Consider the following 17,791-nt stretch of genomic DNA (forward strand, 5'->3'; position numbering starts at 1 on the left):
CGGTATTGACGTCCAAAAGTCTAGGTCTTGGTCTCGGTGAGTTCGGGTCTCGGGAAAGTCTTGGTCTCAGGTTGTGTGGTCTCGAGGACAACACTCTCCAACATAATCACAACAAGTCATCATTTTAAAGAAGAAATGACAGTACGCTCGATATGACGCTCGTCCTCTTCTTGAAATGACGCCGTTACTCCTTCCTGATTGGCTGAAAAATGCTGGGGTCACTCCCTTTCGCGCACAACGTGGCTCTGAAACGCGTCCCCTGCTCTTTCCCATCATGCACCGCGGCATGACTGAGGAAAGATGGCGGAAGGAGGAGCGGCCGATCTGGAAACCCAGAGAGGAGAGGTCGCGGCACTGATCAAAACGCAACTAAAAAAGGGCGACACTTGGTAAGAGTTGACTTCGAGGCATTTTAAAAGCACCGCGTGGGCGCCGCTGCTCTCGGCCGCGCCTGTCGACGCCACGAAGGAGTGTCAAAGTGGCGAATACGGAGCCGTGTTGACAGTTAGCTTCGAGTTAGCCTGGCAGCTTCATGTGTGTCAGCTATCGTCGGTTGACTTGCATACATTGAACTGACGTCACTCTCGAGTTACTGTGTTTGTCCCTCCTGCTTTAGCTTACCGCTTTTTAATTCATGACATGACCGTGGGACGCCCCGTTAATTGAGTGCGGTGTGGTCAAGCTAATGGCTAACACCGACCCTGTCAGTGGGTTGGTTCGTCAGTCGACTTGTTTAGGGCGGAGTCGGAAAAGAAGCACCTGTCAAAATCAGAGCACCAGCTGGCCACACATCGAGCAACCCGACCTCAACTCGGGACTAGCATCAAATCGAATGTTTACCTCTTAAAAGATAAACGACTTTGTAACTAAGCATGTCTCCTCTCAGACGTCTGAAAACCATCCCATGTTAGAAGCATGTCCACAGTCTCAAGTCACAGTGATAACTCATGTCAAATATAAATTTTTGTCATCATTCCAGGTACCTGGTCGACAGTCATTGGTTCAAACAGTGGAAGAAATATGTGGGTTTTGACAGTTGGGACAAATATCAAATGGGCGACCAGAATGTCTACCCCGGACCAGTTGATAACGCTGGTCTTCTCCGAGGTAAGACAGTTGTTTACCCGCATCCTTAGACACTGAGTTACCAGCACAAGGATTAGAAAAGATGCATCTTTCTGGCAAACCAGCAACAAATAGCTCAGAGGAGCACAAACAGCATTGTTAACTGGCTCTTTTTTTTTTTTTTTTTTTTTTTTTTGCGGCATACCTTCTTTTCTCTGCGGCATACCTTCTTCTTTGTGTTTTGTGCTCATTTTCGGGTGGCTTTATCACTCCCTTGTTTGTCGTGCGTGAAAGGCCTTTCTGCGTACCTGTCTCTCACCCACTTTCCCCTCTTTTTACCTCCAGATAGGGATGTTCTGGCCATCAAGGAACATCTCATCGATGAGCTTGACTACATCCTGGTCCCCACGGAGGGCTGGAATAAGCTAGTCAGCTGGTATGGGCTGACGGAAGGTCAAGAGCCAATCGCACGCAAGGTATGACTTGGCAAAATAGTGGATTTGTGTTGCACGAGGAGGAATACGATGCATCTCTCCCCTGAAAGCGTCCAGTCCCCCCAAAAAGTATCGGAACGGCAAAGTCAAATTCCTTTGTTTATGTTGCATACTGAAGACATTTGGGTTTCAGGTCAAAAGATTTATATGAGACAACATTTCAGAATTCCAGCTTTTATTTCATGGTATTTACATCTAGATGTGTTATACGACTCAGAACAGAGCAACTTTTGTTTGAACCCACCCACTTTTCAAGTAAGCAAAAGTACTGGAACACGTGACTGATGGGTGTTTGTAGTTGCTCAGGTGTTGCCTTTTAGATTGATTGCTTAAACATTAGATTGTGCTTGTTTGTGGCTTTGGGTTTCACCTGTGAAAACTGCATTTGCTGTTAAGCAAACATGAAGACCAGAGACCTGTCTATGAGAGAAAAGCAAACCATTTTGAAGCTGAGAGAAGAGGGAAAATCGATCAGAGCTATTGCATAAACATTGGGCATAGCCAATACAACAATTTGGAATGTCCTGAAAAAGAGTGGTGTACTGAGCAACAGACATCGCACAGGTCGGCCAAGGGTATCAACAGCAGTTGATGACAGAAACATTGTGAGAGCTGTGAAGAAACACCCACAGACAACAGTCAGTGACATCACTGCCAACCTCCACAGGGCAGGGATGAAGGTATCTCAATCCACTGTTCGAGAGAAGAAATATACAGACCACACCACAAGATGCAAACCACTCCTCAGCAAAAAGAATCGGAGGGCCAGATTGGATTTTGCAAAGAAGTATAGAGATGAGCTACAAAAGTTTTGGAACAAAGTTTCATGGACTGATGAGACCAAGATTAACCTCTAACAAAGTGATGGAAAGGCCAAAGTATGGACAAAGAAAGGATCTGCTTATGATCCAAAACACACAAGCTCATCTGTGAAGCATGGTGGAGGTAATGTCATGGCTTGGGCTTGCATGGCAGCTTCTGGAACGGGCTCACTCGTCTTTATTGGTAATGCAACTCATGATGGTAGCAGCAGAATGAATTCTGAAGTCTACAAAACCATTTTGCCTGGCAGTTTACAGAAAAATGCATCCAAACTAATCGGGACAAGCTTCATGCAACGAGACAATGACCCAAAACAAACAGCAAACACAACAAAGGATTTCATCGGGGGGGGGGGGGGAAGTGGAAGGTCATAGACTGGCTAAGTCAATAATGTCAACAACGGAATTGACCTTGCCGTTCCAATACTTTTGGAGGGGACTGTATCTGATAAGTAAAAAAAATAAATAAAAAATTGGAAATAATTGTGCACATGGTATATGGAAGCTTATAAATCAGATATGACTTGTGGTCCCGAATATTCATGTGTAACACAATCAAAAGAAGTCAGAATGTTCTCATGATACCAATTTTGTGTCGACCATTCTTCGCTATCTGTACAATTTTTTTATTGTGTTGTCATATTTTTACACGTGGTACGGATGGCAGTTTTTTTGTAGGTCGTAACAAACCACACCTGTATTTGTCAGTTGAAACATATTTACTATTGTTAGATGCCACCTGCACATTTGGCTAGTCATGCTATCATGGCTGCCGATTTGTTGGCCCCTTCCCTGCCTCCCTCGTCCATTGACCCTCCCATTTTCCCATGTATGCGTTGCGACGTATCGGGTGGCCAAAGGGTTTCTATTTTCAGGCAACGTTCTGGATGACTGAAAAGCTACATGGAGCGAGCTACGAGGCACAACATGCAGGAGGTTCCTCATCCTTTTTATTTATCTCGTGCTTCTTCTGCAGAGTCACCATCCCGCTTTCCATGTTTTAGGGGGTAGGGTTTACACACGAGGACTCCAGTCACAAGATTGCCCCTCTTTCTCTTGCTAGCACCGGCTGCATGATTGCCCTTGTTTTATTTGAAGCGGAGCGAGGCTTGCTGAGGTCATTACTGAATGCGAGTGGCGTCACCGGGAAGGGAGGCGGGAGGGATAAAAGCTTTTGACTCAGCGGTGATTTGAGGAATTCTGCTTTGGCAACGACTTTTCCACCTTGCTCACGGACAGTTGGATGTCGGGTCAACTGGGAATCTTGAGGTTTGGGACAGGGTGGAGTATGGGGTGAATATGAGCTGGTGAACATGGCTTTTGCAGTTCTGCTCGACATTGCTTTAGTTGGTACTGTGGGAATATGAATTAAAGAGTCTGTGCGTCTGTGAGTGTGTCATAGCCATGTAGTGTTGAAATAAATAGGCTGGGACCCCTCAGCTGTTTCCATAAGGTGCTGCTAATTTAGGCCTTCCACTCTTGACTGTGCTTCTGTCAGCTGAGTGCCAGCCATGACACAAACTCTGTTACTTAATAGATTCTGAAGTCTGTTGTATGTGACTAACATGAGGCTTGTACATGTTACAAGATAGAAGGCAGGAAGGATTTGAAGCTCCCACAATGGACATTAATAGAAATACAGTGATACTAAACACTACCTTGTTAAACTGTGCTTATGGTAAAATCCCCGTGTTGTATATATTTACAAGGTGGTCGAGCAAGGTATGTTTGTGAAGCACTACAAGGTGGAGGTGTGCCTGACAGAGCTGAAGCTATGCGAGGACAGCAATATGGACAATGTGATCACCAGGCGCTTTAGCAAGGCTGACACAATTGGTAAGTCATGTGGAAGAAACAACAATCTACAGTTGAAACCAGATATTTACATACACAATACTAAAGAAAGATGCTTTTTTTCTCTCACTGTCATTAAATCGGGTTAAACATTAACTGTTTAAGGTGAATTACACCGTATTAAAAGGCGCAGTCTCAGTTACGGGGTCTATTTCTGTATTTAACATACACATGAGGTGCACCGTATTATTGGGCGCATAAAACATACGCTATCTTAAAACATACGGAAGCATGCATGCACGCTAAAACAATGTTTTTAATAAGCAATAAGAAGTATTTAACAAAGTACTCACATTATTTTTTCGCGTATCAATCCTCATCCACAAATCCATCAAAGTCCTCATCTTCTGTATCCGAAATGAACAGCTGGGCAAGTTCTCCATCAAACATGCCAGGTTTTTTTTCTCTCTCGCTCTCGCTCTCTCTACACACACACACTTGTTTTGTGTTCTTGAAAGCCAATTTTCACACAAAGTACATTTCTCAGTAAATTGGGACAAGATTATACGATTTCAGTGTATGAGTTGGGAAACACTAAAATACATAAAATATCCTGATACATTTAGATGCAAAAACTGCCCATTTTTCTCGTCTAATTATTTTTTAATAATGTACGGTCTCTGTTGCAGACCTAATAGAGAAAGAGATGCGAAAGCTCTTCAGCATCCCAGAAGAGAAGGAAACCAGACTTTGGAACCGATACATGAGCAACACCTTTGAACCTCTCAACAAACCCGACAGCACCATCCAAGATGCCGGACTCTATCAAGGACAGGTAGGGACCTTTTTGCTCATGACACATGAACATTCCTGGAATTTGTCAGCATTAAGTATATTTTAGGCCTCACAAAAATTGTGTTTGACTAATATAGCACAGTGAAAATATGGAAATGTGTGCAAATTGTAATCGCCCTTTTTAGATAGCATGCCCCACATTTGTGTTGACATCGAACTGAAAGTTTTCGGTGTAGAACTGCATCAGTGAAGCTTAGGTTTGCATTCCCGAAGATATGATGAAATGTTCATTCATCCGTCATCTTCATCATTGTTTGCTGCCTTTTTAAATGAGCAATAGCAGCCGGAGGCACGTTATTATTATTCCCCCCCCCCCCCCTCTCCCCCTCCCGTTCCCTCAACATTTTCTATTGTGATGTCTCCTGCAGGTTCTCGTAATAGAGCAGAAAAACGAAGACGGCTCTTGGCCCCGAGGCTCAGACACACCCAAGTGAGAGCAGTCTTGGCTTCTATTTTTGTTTGTGGACCCAGGAGAAGAACTTTGGTTTTCTACAGAAACTGAAAATAGTTTAACACTTTGGACTGATAAACAAACATAAGCTGTACTGAGATTCGAGTCACTATAAGACGTGATGGAATCCTCGTTCGATGATCTATTGTATGTGATCCTTTTTTTTCACCCTAGCACCTCACTCATTCTCTATGACACAGGCTACCTGTTTTGCTTGAGCCTTCTTTGGTGACACATACCCTCTTTTAATTTGATTCATCTAAGTTTTATTTACCTGGCACCTTTCTGCAGCTGTTTTCCCTCCGCTAACTCATGATCTATTCTTTATCTTTTTGAAGGTCATCCGGTGCTTCCAATCTCTCTGCTTTGCCAAAGATCTCGCCTTCATCTCTCACAAACAATCATAACAGCAGCTTCAACAGCAGGAAGTAAGGTTTAGTAGTAGTAGAGGGGCAGATGTGTGGATGTCAACAGCCGGAGATGGAGCAGTGTTGTTGAGTTTTGCTAAACTCCGTCACTGTCCGTTTACCGTATCCAATTTTACTCAAGCATGCCTATCTCTGGCTGTGGATTCGGGTCTTCTAGAAAATTACTAAGAATGCAGTTTCAATTGTTTGAGTTGACAGCAAGGAAAAATGTGATTGATTTCTTTCTAATTCCGTGACAGCAGTGCTCTCCGCAAGTGGCCTATGGTGCCTCTGGGTATCTCAGTCAGCATATATCTGTGGGAGTTAATAGCCCACATACAGTGTGGCAAACTTTCTTGATTTCACCTGACTGCCTTCATTCCCGTGTGCGCGTACAGTAGATTTACTTGCACATTCGTGCAGTTAGTAGACGTTTTTATTTCTTCAATGGCCCACAGCAGGTGATGCAAGTCAAAATCAGGTGAATTGATTGCACCTTACCAATGAACTATGCTAATATCAATGACGTGCTTACGTTGCGAGTTGCTACCTATTATTTCACCTTAAAATCAACACAAACTTGTAACTTTATAATAAATTGGCAAAAATGTCACTGAACTGGTTTTGTGTTTAATAAATTACATGATTAGTTCTGGGGGTAAAAAAAATATTTTTGTTTAGCAGCGGCATTATGATAATGCTAACTTAGATTTATGGAGCATCTTTTAAGGGATGCAAGGATCCTTAACAATAACTCATGGGGTACTTAAAATGTTCAGTATGTTCTGAGTGGCTTGACAGCGAAGAGCAGTGTGATGGAAGATTCCAGTAGAGGTCCAGTGGACAGCCAGGTAAGGGTCCTTGTTTGAAGACATGTCAGAAAGCAGCTTGGTAAACATCTCAAGATGATCCAGAGAAAGGTCCAGCTCGCTCTTGGCAGTGGTTATGTTACAACAAACAAGTCATCCAGTTATTAGAAAGCACCGTTTATGGAACAGGCAAAAATCTAAACTAAATTGGAGGTTGTCTGCAGCCAAGCATTTTCTACTTTCGACGCACAACATTATTTCCACAAATTAAGAAAATGTAATAAACAATTTTATTGGATTCATTTCTGGCCCATGCCTTAGCTTATTTAATGACTATGATCCCTCAATGGTTAATTAATCAATTTTTAAGCATTAAAAGAAATTCTAATCTCTCATATCTGTGCAGTTTTTCCCCCTTCAAGGCAAGATTAACCTGAGCTCAGTGTCGTTTCAGCTAGAAAGGTTGACAGCTAAACCGATGGAACCCGGAGGCTACGTCAGCCCCCTTGCTGGAGAGCACTGCCTGTCTGAGGGTGGGCGGAACTGTCTCCTCGTTTCACCTGACGTGTTTATTTATCTCTATTTTTTGGTTTGTTTTTTTATTGAGATATTAAAACTCTGCATTGCATACTTTGATCCACATGTACAATGAATGTGTTCGATCACATGGGTTCATGTTGACATTTCACAGCCATGCAGCATATTAATTGACGGCAATTACATCTTGTCTTGGCTGGTGAGTTTGGGAATGTGGAGTTTCCCCACAAGCTTTTCTGTAGCGCCATTGTTTCTTCTAATTTATGCATGCGGCCTCTTTTTATCATACGTAATGGTGCAGCGTTACGTAACGCGCGTTTATTTTTTCCCACTTTTTCCATGGTCTGTGATGGTGGTAGCAATGCACGGTAGCAGCATAGTGTCACAGTCATTTCTGCAACATCTCCTCACTGTCCTTTTGCTCTTTCCTCTTTACCCCACTTGTCCCAGTGAGCTCATTGCCATGCGCACGTTCTCGCAGGCAAGTGACCTTCAGAGTACTCTTCGTCTACTTTCCTTTTCACACACGCCAGGAGCCCAGTGTCATAAAAAATGCACTTTCTTCAGATTCCAGTTGATTTAGTCACTCATCCTTGCTCCGCTCTTTTAAAACCCTTTGTAAGACAACCGTGGCACATTAAAGAGCATTACGAGGCGGTGCCAAAACGTGGCTGACCCGGGTGGTGTGTACGCAGGGCTAGTGAATGGAATAGATTGTACGAACATGCATCAATGTACATTTACAGGGAGCATCAGGCTTGTGAGTACTGCAGCCTCAGCTGGATGCAGTCGATTGCCTTCTTTCTCCCTCCAACCCCATCTCTCATCTGTCGGAGCCGTCCACCCCCCTCCATCCCTCCCTCCAGACCCCCACCACCCCTCCTCCGCCACCTCCCCGCACTCTGTCTCTCTCTCTTTCGTGCTCCCTCTCCCTCTCTCTCTCTCTCTCTCTCTCTCTCTCTCTCTGTGTGCACCTCGAGCTTCGGTAGCGGCACTCTTGAGCATCCTTGCTGCTGCTATAAATATCTGCTGGAAGCAGTAGAGCGGCAGCAGCAGCAGGCAGGCCAGGGGGAGCTGCCGGAGACTGGACCAGAGGACAGGACAGGTGGAGGAATTGAAAACAAGTGTGTTGAGAGGAGAAGATGGTAGATGATTAGTTTAGTTTCCTCAAGTAGAGATCAGAAAGTGTTGTTTGTAAATGTTTTGGTTGTTGGCCTGTGGTAGTGTTGGGGAGTCAATGGAGATTCAGACTGTTATGGACCATATTCAAACTGGACTGCCAATGGCTGATGTTGGAGACTCATTCAATCTCTTCAGTTGAGAACGGAGCTGCACTTCTACTATGCCAGGATCTACAGTCCCCGGACTTAAAACCCACCTGGACCAGGCTGCCGCTCATTTAGTTTTGTAGAGACATGCAGGCCGGTATGGGCCGGGGTGGGGCTGAGATGTCATGCTCCTGTGTTGCTGGTGGTGCCTGAGGTCTGAAGCGGTAGAACTGGACAGCAGGAGGGTGGACCACCACGTGTTGAACTGTGAGGCTGGTGCCTCCACCGCCATCACAGCAGTAGCCCTCGACCAATGGGAGCCGGAAACGAGCAACGCTGTCTTGAAGCCCTCTCAGAGGTCTGCTTGGTGCAGACTTAGTTGATGGTGTTGGTCATTTTAGTGAATTGCCAAATAATATTTTCCTCCACTTAGGGGAATAAAACTTCTTTGTTAACGGTCGGTTGATGATCTTTTCTGTGCTCATTAGTAGCTAAAAAATCAAACATGTTTCACTTTTTTATTGCAGCGTGAAGAATTCAACCTTTAGCTTACCATCCTACCACACCAACAGTAACAGCTATGAGTACTCTGAGCAGAGCCGACAAAGTGAACACGCGGGCCTCTGTGGACTGTCGAACCTTGGCAACACTTGCTTCATGAACTCTGCTGTGCAGGTAAGAGCACGGACACAGTGTAATTCAACATATTGAGACTTGATGAGGCTTCAAAAAGAGGGGTGTGCAAGCCAAGGAGAATGTGACACTTCAAATGTAAATGGAGCTCATCCACTCTGTGATTATCATTGTCCTCTGCCGCTCTTGTCCTCTCAGTGTTTAAGTAATATCCCTCCCCTGACGGACTACTTCCTCAAAGACAAGTACACGAGTGAGCTGAATGTGGACAACCCCCTGGGCATGAAAGGAGAGATTGCCAGAGCCTACGCTGAGCTTATAAAGCAACTGTGGTCATGCAAATACAGCTATGTTACGCCAAGGCCTTTCAAGGTTGAACATCACAAAAAGAAGCATCAAGCTATGTTGTCTGTGTTATTACGTTACCTTGATTCCCTTCTCTTTGTTACCCAAACCTCCCTTCAGACCCAAGTGGGCCGCTTTGCCCCTCAATTCTCAGGCTACCAGCAGCAGGACTCTCATGAGCTGCTGGCCTTTCTCCTGGATGGTCTTCACGAAGACTTGAACCGGATCAGGAAGAAGCCGTACATCCAGCTGAAGGATGCCAACGGCCGGCCCGATAAGGTGGCGACATACACGGCAGGATCTGACCTTGCAAAAAAGGGAGTATTGGAAATGTATTCAAATTATATTTCCTCACAGGTGGTGGCCGAGGAGGCTTGGGAGAACCACATCAAGAGGAACGACTCCATAATCGTTGACATCTTTCATGGCCTGTTTAAGTCTACCTTGGTGTGTCCTGTGTGCTCCAAGGTCTCCGTGACTTTTGATCCCTTCTGCTACTTGACGCTACCTCTGCCCATGAAGAAGGAGCGCACACTGGAGGTTTATCTAGTCAGATTGGATCCTCTGGCCAAACCCACGCAGGTAACCGTTAACACCAGAGAACGTCTTCTCCATCCTCTCAATGTGGTCGTTCACGTATGTTGAATTTTTCAGTACAAACTGACTGTGCCAAAGGTGGGCTCCATCTCAGACCTGTGCACCTCCCTCTCCAGTCTGTCTGGGGTGCCTGTTGAAAAGGTATGCACATTCCAATATCAAGAAAAGCTCCATCTCTTCAGAGCTGTCACATTAAATCGCTGACCTTTTCCACTATCACACAGCCCAGTATAGACATTTCGTCATTTAAAGAGCCCTTGGTCATACAGCCTCAACAGCACGTAGGGCAAAGTTTTGTCCTTTTTGCAATTGAACCAGAAAAGCACTCAGTGGAGTGCAGACCTCTGCCAAGGATGAACCATCCATCTGAATTTGTAGACCTTAAAAGAAATCCACCCTCGACTGTTGCCTGATTTTTGTTCCCAAAAATGCCCTGTCATCTTTCAAAGTTATCAAAAGTGGAATGAAAGTCCTGCATCTGGCTCAAAGTCGAATACATTCTGCCCTGGTCCATGCACCACCTCCACACATGTTTTGGGCGCATCCATTTGAGTAGTTTTCGGATAATTCTGCTAACAAACAGTAAAAACTCACATTTTGTGTTTCCCACCAATTCTCAATCCCCCCCAGATGATCGTAACAGACATCTACAGCCACCGTTTCCACCGGATCTTCGCCACCAATGACAACCTTAGCAGTATCATGGAGAGAGATGATATCTACGTGTGAGTGGCAAATACTCGGTGACTTCCAACCACTGACTGTATAAAAATGTATTCCGTTCGTAGTCTGTATTGTATGTAGATCATTTCTTAAAGGTGTTAAAACCAAGTAAATTATGTGCCATATGAACCCACCATAGGTTTGAGATTGCGGTGAACCGAGTGGAGGACACGGACCACGTTGTGATCCCAGTCCACCTGAGAGAAAAGTACAAACAGTCAGGATACAACCAGACCAGCACGCCGCTGTTCGGGCAGCCTTTCCTCATTGCTGTGCCTAGGATGCTTAATGAGGACAAACTCTACAACATGCTTCTACTACGCCTCTGGTGGGTTTGTACGTCTTCGTGTTAAGTCTCACAGCACATTCTTAACACTGCAATTATTTGCTCATTCCTTCGAGCAAAGGTAATGAGCGTAAACTAGTTCAGTTTCTACATTTTTAATGTTCCCACTGCTTCGTGGTGAATGAAAGCGGTTTTGTGTTGGCAGCCGGTTTGTGAGATCCACTGTAGTGGAAGATGAGGATGACTGTGAAGAGACCCAGTCAACCAAACAACACACTGTCAACGGCAATGCCACCAATGGCGTATTGGAGGAGGGGTCGCCAAGTAAGTCCTTACTCACCAAAAAAACTTTGTTTGACATCGTCACTAGAAATAAAAATCATTTTTTCTGACTTCAGGTGAAATGGAGACTGATGAGCAGGACGATGAGTCCAGTCAGGATCAAGAGTTGCCCTCTGAGAATGACAACAGCCAGTCCGAGGACTCCGTGGGCGGGGACAACGAGCTGGAGAACGGTGTGGTTGCCCCGCAGATCTCCACGAAAGGCCAACAGACCAGCGGGCACAGCAAAAAGAGACTTTTCACATTCCAGCTCAATAACATGGGAAAAATTGACTTTTCACTCATCAAGGAGGACACGAGGCAGATCCGGTTTGATGAGGGACACTTACGGCTCAATGGTACGACGTGCTGTATAGCTTGGCTTTATTTGACATTCCCCTTGTTTATTAAAATTGCAGATTCCCATTTCATAATTAATGACTCATTTGAGTTTGTCAATCTCTTCCAGACCGGTCTTATCTGTCTTTGGATTGGGAGCCGAAGAAGAAGAAGAAGTACTTTGACGACACGGTTGTTGAGGTAACTCTTGCATCTCTAATGGGACTCTTCTCTTTTGTGGAGTAATACACATAAACGTGTATGTTCTCCAGGACTTTGACAAGCACGAGAGCATGGAGTACAAGCCTCAGAAGAAGGCCTACTACAAGCTAAAAGACTGCATTGAACTGTTCACCACTAAAGAGAAGCTGGGAGCTGAGGATCCTTGGTAAGCATAACATGTTCCCATCAACTATGACATTTATTCTTGGTGTGGGAGTGCTACAAATCACTGCCTCGGTACAGTTCAATTGATTGTATTTAACTTTCAAGTTCAATAACTTGGCATTTAATCTTTGAGATGTTTCTGTATAAGCATTGATTCAGGTAAAAATGTGCAAAGCAATTTTGAGTTTTTTTTAAACTTTATTATAATACAGTGGCTTACAATAATAAATATACTTTTTAAGAATAGAATCCGCTCTCGTTTTATGGTGAACACTCAGGCCTACGAGTCATGATGATACTGGGAGATATTTTTGTTGTTGTTCCTTGGTATAATGAGTTTGAGAAGCACTGACAGACATACAGTGGGTACAGAAAGTATTCAGACCCTCTTAAATTGTTCACTCTTTGTTATATTGCAGCCATTGGCTAAACTCATTTAAATTAATTTCAGCCATAAGTATTCAGACCCTTTGCTCAGTATTTAGTAGACGCACCCTTTTGAGCTTATACATCCATGAGTCTTTTTGGGAATGATGCAACAAGTTTTTCACACCTGAATTTGGGGATCTTCTGCCATTCCTCCTTGCAGATCCTCTCCAGTTCAGTCAGGTTGGATGGTGAACATTGGTGGACAGCCATTTTCAGGTCTCTTCAGAGATGCTCAATTGGGTTTAAGTCAGGGCTCTGGCTGGGCTATTCAAGAACAGTCACAGAGTTGTTCTGAAGCCACTCCTATGTTATTTTAGCCGTGTGCTGAGGCTCATTGTCTTGTTGGAAGGTGAACCTTCGGCCCAGTCTGAGGTATTGAGCACACTGGAGAAGGTTTTCGCCCAGGATATCCCTATACTTGGTCGCATTCATCTTTCCTTCGATTGCAACCAGACGTCCTGTCCCTGCAGCTGAAAAACACCCCCACAGGATGATGCTGACACCACCATGCTTCACTGTTGGGACTGTATTGGACAGTGGCTGGTTTTCTCCACACATACCGTTTAGAATTAAGGCCAAAAAGTTCGATCTTGGTCTCATCAGGTCTCTCTCTCTAGTAAACTCCATGCTGGCTTTCATGTGTCTTGCACTGAGGAGAGGCTTCCCGTCAGGCCACTCTGCCATAAAGCCCTGACTGGTGGAGGGCTGCAGTGATGATTGACTTTCTAGAACTTTCTCCCATCTCCCGACTGCATCTCTGGAGCTCAGCCGCAGTGATCTTTGGGTTCCTCTTTACCTCTCTCAGTTTGGCCGGGCGGCCAGTTCTAGGAAGGGTTCTGATCGTCCCAAACGTCTTCCATTTCGGGATTATGGAGGCCACTGCGCTCTTAGGAGCCTTAAGTGCTTTTTTTTTTTTGTAACCTTGGCCAAATCTGTGCATGGTCACAATTCTGTCTCTGAGCCCTTCAGGCAGTTCCTACAATTCTGTCTCTGAGCTCTTCAGGCAGTTCCTTTGTCCTCATGAATCTCATTTGCTCTGACATGCACTGTGAGGTATAAGGGCTTCTATAGACAGGTGTGTGGCTTTCCTTATCAAGTCCAATCAGTATAATCAAACACAGCTGGACTCCAACGAAGGTGATGAACCATCTCAAGGATGATCAGAAGAAATGGACAGCACCTGAGTTAAATATGAGTGTCATAGAATAGGGTCTGAATACTTATAGCTTTGCAATATTTCAGTTTTTCTTTTTTAAGAAATCTGCAAAAAAATCAACAATTCAGTTTTTTTTCTGTCAGTATGGGGTGCTGTGTGTACATTAATGAGGAAAAAAAAATCAACAAATGATGTTAACAAATGGCTGCAATATAACAAAGAGTGAAAAATTTAAGGGGGTCTGAATACTTTCTGTACCCACTGTACATGTGTCTATAGGTACTGTCCAAACTGTAAGCAACACCAGCAGGCCACAAAGAAGCTGGACCTCTGGTCATTGCCTCCAGTGTTAGTGGTCCATCTGAAAAGATTCTCCTACAGTCGCTACATGAGGGATAAACTAGACTCCCTGGTTGACTTCCCACTCAGGTACACATCATTAATTCAAGTGACATCATCATCCTTACTATTTTTGGTCAAACAGGCCTAGTTTACACTCTTGCTGATGTGTTGTCTCTGTAGCGATCTGGACATGTCAGAGTTCCTGATCAACCCCAACAGTGGACCGTGTCGGTATGACCTCATCGCTGTCTCCAACCACTATGGCGGCATGGGCGGAGGCCACTGTGAGTGTCGCTTCTTAAACAAGCCATGACATTTTGTCATCAGGAAAAAAGAATTGCAGAAGTATGATAAGATATACTGTTTAGTCATGGCTGCTGACAGGCACGTCGTTCCATTGTGGCCTTTACGTCTAAATTCCAGCACTTTCAGCATGTGCCAGTTTTGAACCATTGTGGGTAATCTCGTTCCTGCTCAGATACTGCTTACGCCACGAACACCGATGATGGAAAGTGGTACAACTTTGATGATAGCAGTGTGTCACTTGCCAGCGAGGATCAAATAGTGGTGAGTGTGCTCATCCCTGTCCTGTTTTATCGTCATCAAAAAGACAAGTCTGTCTTACTAATGGCACCCAGTGTAAAATGATCAAAATGCATTGTTAAATGATTTTGTGAAGTCCTAAAATTGTAGAGACGTGACGAGTTATGTTGGATGCGCAACATCATTGGAAAAACATGAGCTCAGCATAAGTGCAATGGGGGTTCAAGTTTCCACATAGTCCTACTAAATGATGTGTGTAGAACCATGTCATTAAGTGTGCTCATCTTCATTTAAGATGAGCACAGTCAAAGTCTGGAGGGCCAGTTCATACAGTAGGACTATGAATCCCTCAGACCCAACTCAAGATCGGTCAAAATGTGCGATATAGCGAGCTCAGTTGAAAACCTTTTTAAAATAGTTTTACTTTTCAACTTATTATAACACACTTTTTAAAGAATTTCTTTAGGACCTGTTGTTACTGTTTTACTCGCACAGTTCTCCAAATAAGAGGCAATTTTTTCCCACTCTGTTGAGCACATAGAATTCCGAATATTGAAACACCAAAATGTTTAACCAAACAATATAATCTTGTCTAACAAAAGTCCTCTAACTTAACATATAATGTAAAATGCCATAGATGGGCTAATGCAAATTTGTGGGGTTCATGGAATTTAGCATAGATGTTATAGTGTGTGTGTGTATATGGATATATTATGTGTGTATGTATACGTGTGTGTGTGTATATGTACATATGTATTGATGTGTGTGTGTTTATATATATATATATATATATATATATATATATATATATATAGTATGAGTGTGTGTAATCTGTGTATTTGCTGATTTTTGTTTGTTTGAATGCCATTATCTTTGTCTTATGTGGTAAGGTGTTAATGTTTGAAATGGGCTAATATTGGATGATTGATCGGTCGGACCTTTAGTAAAAACCCATAAAATGATCACTTTAGTATTCTAGTGGGGGCATGAACAATGAACTGCGAAATAGCAGGGGAATACTGTAAAGACTTATATCCTGATGGCTCCACTGTGCTCATGTCCAGTCCAAAGCGGGCTACGTGCTCTTCTATCAGCGCCAGGACACCGTGAAAAGCACCAGCGACTTCGCTCTTGACCGTGAGAAAGAGGAGGACAACGAGGAAGAGGAAGAGGAGGAGGAGGAAGAAGAAGCTGAGGATGAGGAGGAAAATGAAGGGAGACGGAGCGCCGCCTCGGTTCGGGGTGCAGCGTCTCCCGTTGCCGCTCGAAGCGAGGACCTGAACGAGAACCGGTGCGGTAAAGGTGACGAGTCGGAACAGGAAGACGAGGAGGAGGTGCCCTGTCGAGATGTCACCATGAGCGCCAACTGACAAGCGAGCACATAAAGAATAGGAATGAGCGAGAGAGAGAAATCTTTCCATCCAAAGCCATATGGATACACAGCATGGCAAGCAGGTGCCATGGGGCCCACCCGGGCTCGCCAGGTGGAGCCGAAGTGGGCGGAACGTTAGCGGTACGCTAAGAATTCAGAGCCCTCCTCTGTGGCTGAATCACTGTTTGTGTGTGTGTGTGTGTTTGTGTCACCTGTTGCGTTTTTTTGTTTCTAAAGGAATTTGTGGCCGTTTGATTCAGAGCAGTTTGTGTCTTTTATATCTCTGAGAGAAAGTTCTGATTTTAATATCCTTAGTTTGTACATATTTTAAGCACTGAACAGTCATGTGGTGTCAATCTGCGCTGAAGCATTCTGAACTTGCACAATCACCAACCATCCACTTTAAAAAATATCTTTTTAAAATTTTGTTCTTATTGCCAGACACGGCGGGACTTCAGAGATGAATGTGATGTGACTTTTTTTCTGATAAACACCAACAAGGTGTGCAGGAAGCTGCCTTCATTAACGCACACGATGCGTATCTCAAGTCTGGACGCTTGTTGGATTTTCATTTTTTGTTTTGTTTTCTGATTAATTTTTTAAAAAAATTATTATTTAATGCCAAACTTGTGACGAGCTTCGGTCCGCTGCTCTTGCTGTGACCTTATTTCACGTCCAGCTCTCTGTGGCCTCTTTTGCCACTCAACCCAAAGCATGTCTGCAGCAAGATGCTTTTGTGCTAAATTAAGACCTTCAATAATGACATGCCATCGATTTTACAAATTATCGGAGTTGTGTCTTTAAATAGTCGGCAATACTTTTTAGTGTTCGGATAATGTGTGTGTGTGTGTGTGTGCTCAGCCTTAAATCTTAATGTCACACACTTGTCCTCCCCTTTGCATGCACGGCCCCTTTAAACACACTTGAATGTCCAGGAGTCAAGAAGCTCTGCTTGGCACGTCACAGCCACATAATCTCCTTTTTCGTAGTCCACAGGAGGGCCAGAATGTATGCGACCACATGTATGTGATTGCCTTCCCCCCCCCCTTAAAAGGGCCGTATTTGTTGTTTTTTATTTTTTTGTTTTCCCTTCTGGTTGGTTGAATGTGATGGTGATGGCTTCTCTCGCCTTTGGACTCTGGCTGAATGCTTCTTGTTGTGTTTCTGAGCTTCTGGGGGTTAGGGGCTGAGGTTTGGGGGTGAGTCAGCCTTCAAAATGGAAAAAAAGGCTTTTTCAGCATTTGGGATCACGATTTATTTCGTGGCAGGTTGTTTGTTCCAGGGTATTCCTCCATTGGCGATGCATTTATTCTCCATGGTGGAGTGTGGCTGTCTTTGCTTTCAGTTTGGCGACCCGTCGCTTTTTGAGCGTCTCTGTGTTTCTCGCCTTGCTTTTGGCCGACTCACTCCTTCCCGAGTGAGCGCGAATGAGACCGCTACGATAGACTTATACCGTACTGTACATAAGAGTTCACTCTGTGAGTGCACATTTGATAAAAGTTTATTTATTTATATGTAAGCATTTCATAAGGAAACAATATATTTAAAACCCAGGCAAGAGTGGAATGATTTTGAATAGAAATGGTGAGGTGGTGTTGCTTGTGCTCTTGTCAGGGAGTTTTTTGTTTTTTTTGTTTTGTTTTTAAAAAAAAAAAATTTAAAAAAAAGGATGTCTCGTTTTTGTGAATAATCCAGGCATCCTTGCATGATGAGGGGTTTCCAGGTTTGGCTGCACTTGGGTTTACATTTGAAATGTGCATGTGTATTTATACACAATGTTCAATAAAGTTGTGTAAAGCGTTCAGCGGGTTTTCTTC

The 17,791-nt window shown here is 44.0% G+C and overlaps 1 protein-coding gene across 4 annotated transcripts; it reads left to right on the forward strand.

The window, feature by feature from the left end:
* Window positions 1-286: 286 nt before the first annotated feature.
* Window positions 287-17,769, forward strand: LOC133397522 (ubiquitin carboxyl-terminal hydrolase 15-like). Of its 4 annotated transcripts, XM_061668516.1 has the most exons (22): window positions 287-389; window positions 980-1,107; window positions 1,411-1,541; window positions 4,090-4,216; window positions 4,864-5,009; window positions 5,398-5,459; window positions 5,819-5,908; window positions 9,029-9,176; window positions 9,333-9,506; window positions 9,600-9,758; window positions 9,837-10,061; window positions 10,134-10,217; window positions 10,707-10,801; window positions 10,939-11,127; window positions 11,291-11,409; window positions 11,484-11,765; window positions 11,876-11,946; window positions 12,018-12,133; window positions 13,997-14,146; window positions 14,240-14,343; window positions 14,538-14,626; window positions 15,667-17,769. In XM_061668516.1, the coding sequence occupies exons 1-22, from the start codon at window positions 301-303 to the stop codon at window positions 15,970-15,972; spliced, it is 3,084 nt and encodes a 1,027-aa protein (XP_061524500.1). In that variant the 5' UTR covers window positions 287-300; the 3' UTR covers window positions 15,973-17,769. The 4 variants fall into 4 exon arrangements, with proteins under 4 accessions (XP_061524500.1, XP_061524501.1, XP_061524503.1 ...); XM_061668517.1 differs by lacking the exon at window positions 5,819-5,908; XM_061668519.1 differs by lacking the exons at window positions 287-389; window positions 980-1,107; window positions 1,411-1,541; ... (2 more) ...; window positions 5,398-5,459; window positions 5,819-5,908 and adding an exon at window positions 5,910-7,229.
* Window positions 17,770-17,791: the final 22 nt, after the last annotated feature.

The sequence above is a fragment of the Phycodurus eques genome, chromosome 22, assembly GCF_024500275.1.
Source record: "Phycodurus eques isolate BA_2022a chromosome 22, UOR_Pequ_1.1, whole genome shotgun sequence".
Taxonomy (NCBI): Eukaryota; Metazoa; Chordata; class Actinopteri; order Syngnathiformes; family Syngnathidae; genus Phycodurus; species Phycodurus eques.

What these genes read in the sequence shown, in the direction of transcription:
- LOC133397522 (XM_061668516.1), top strand. Translation starts at nt 301, where the DNA reads ATGGCGGAAGGAGGAGCGGCCGATCTGGAAACCCAGAGAGGAGAGGTC. An exon ending in GAGAGAGATGATATCTACGT is followed by an intron (nt 10,802 to 10,938) that starts GTGAGTGGCAAA and finishes AACCCACCATAG; the next exon opens with GTTTGAGATTGCGGTGAACC. An exon ending in ATGCTTCTACTACGCCTCTG is followed by an intron (nt 11,128 to 11,290) that starts GTGGGTTTGTAC and finishes TTGTGTTGGCAG; the next exon opens with CCGGTTTGTGAGATCCACTG.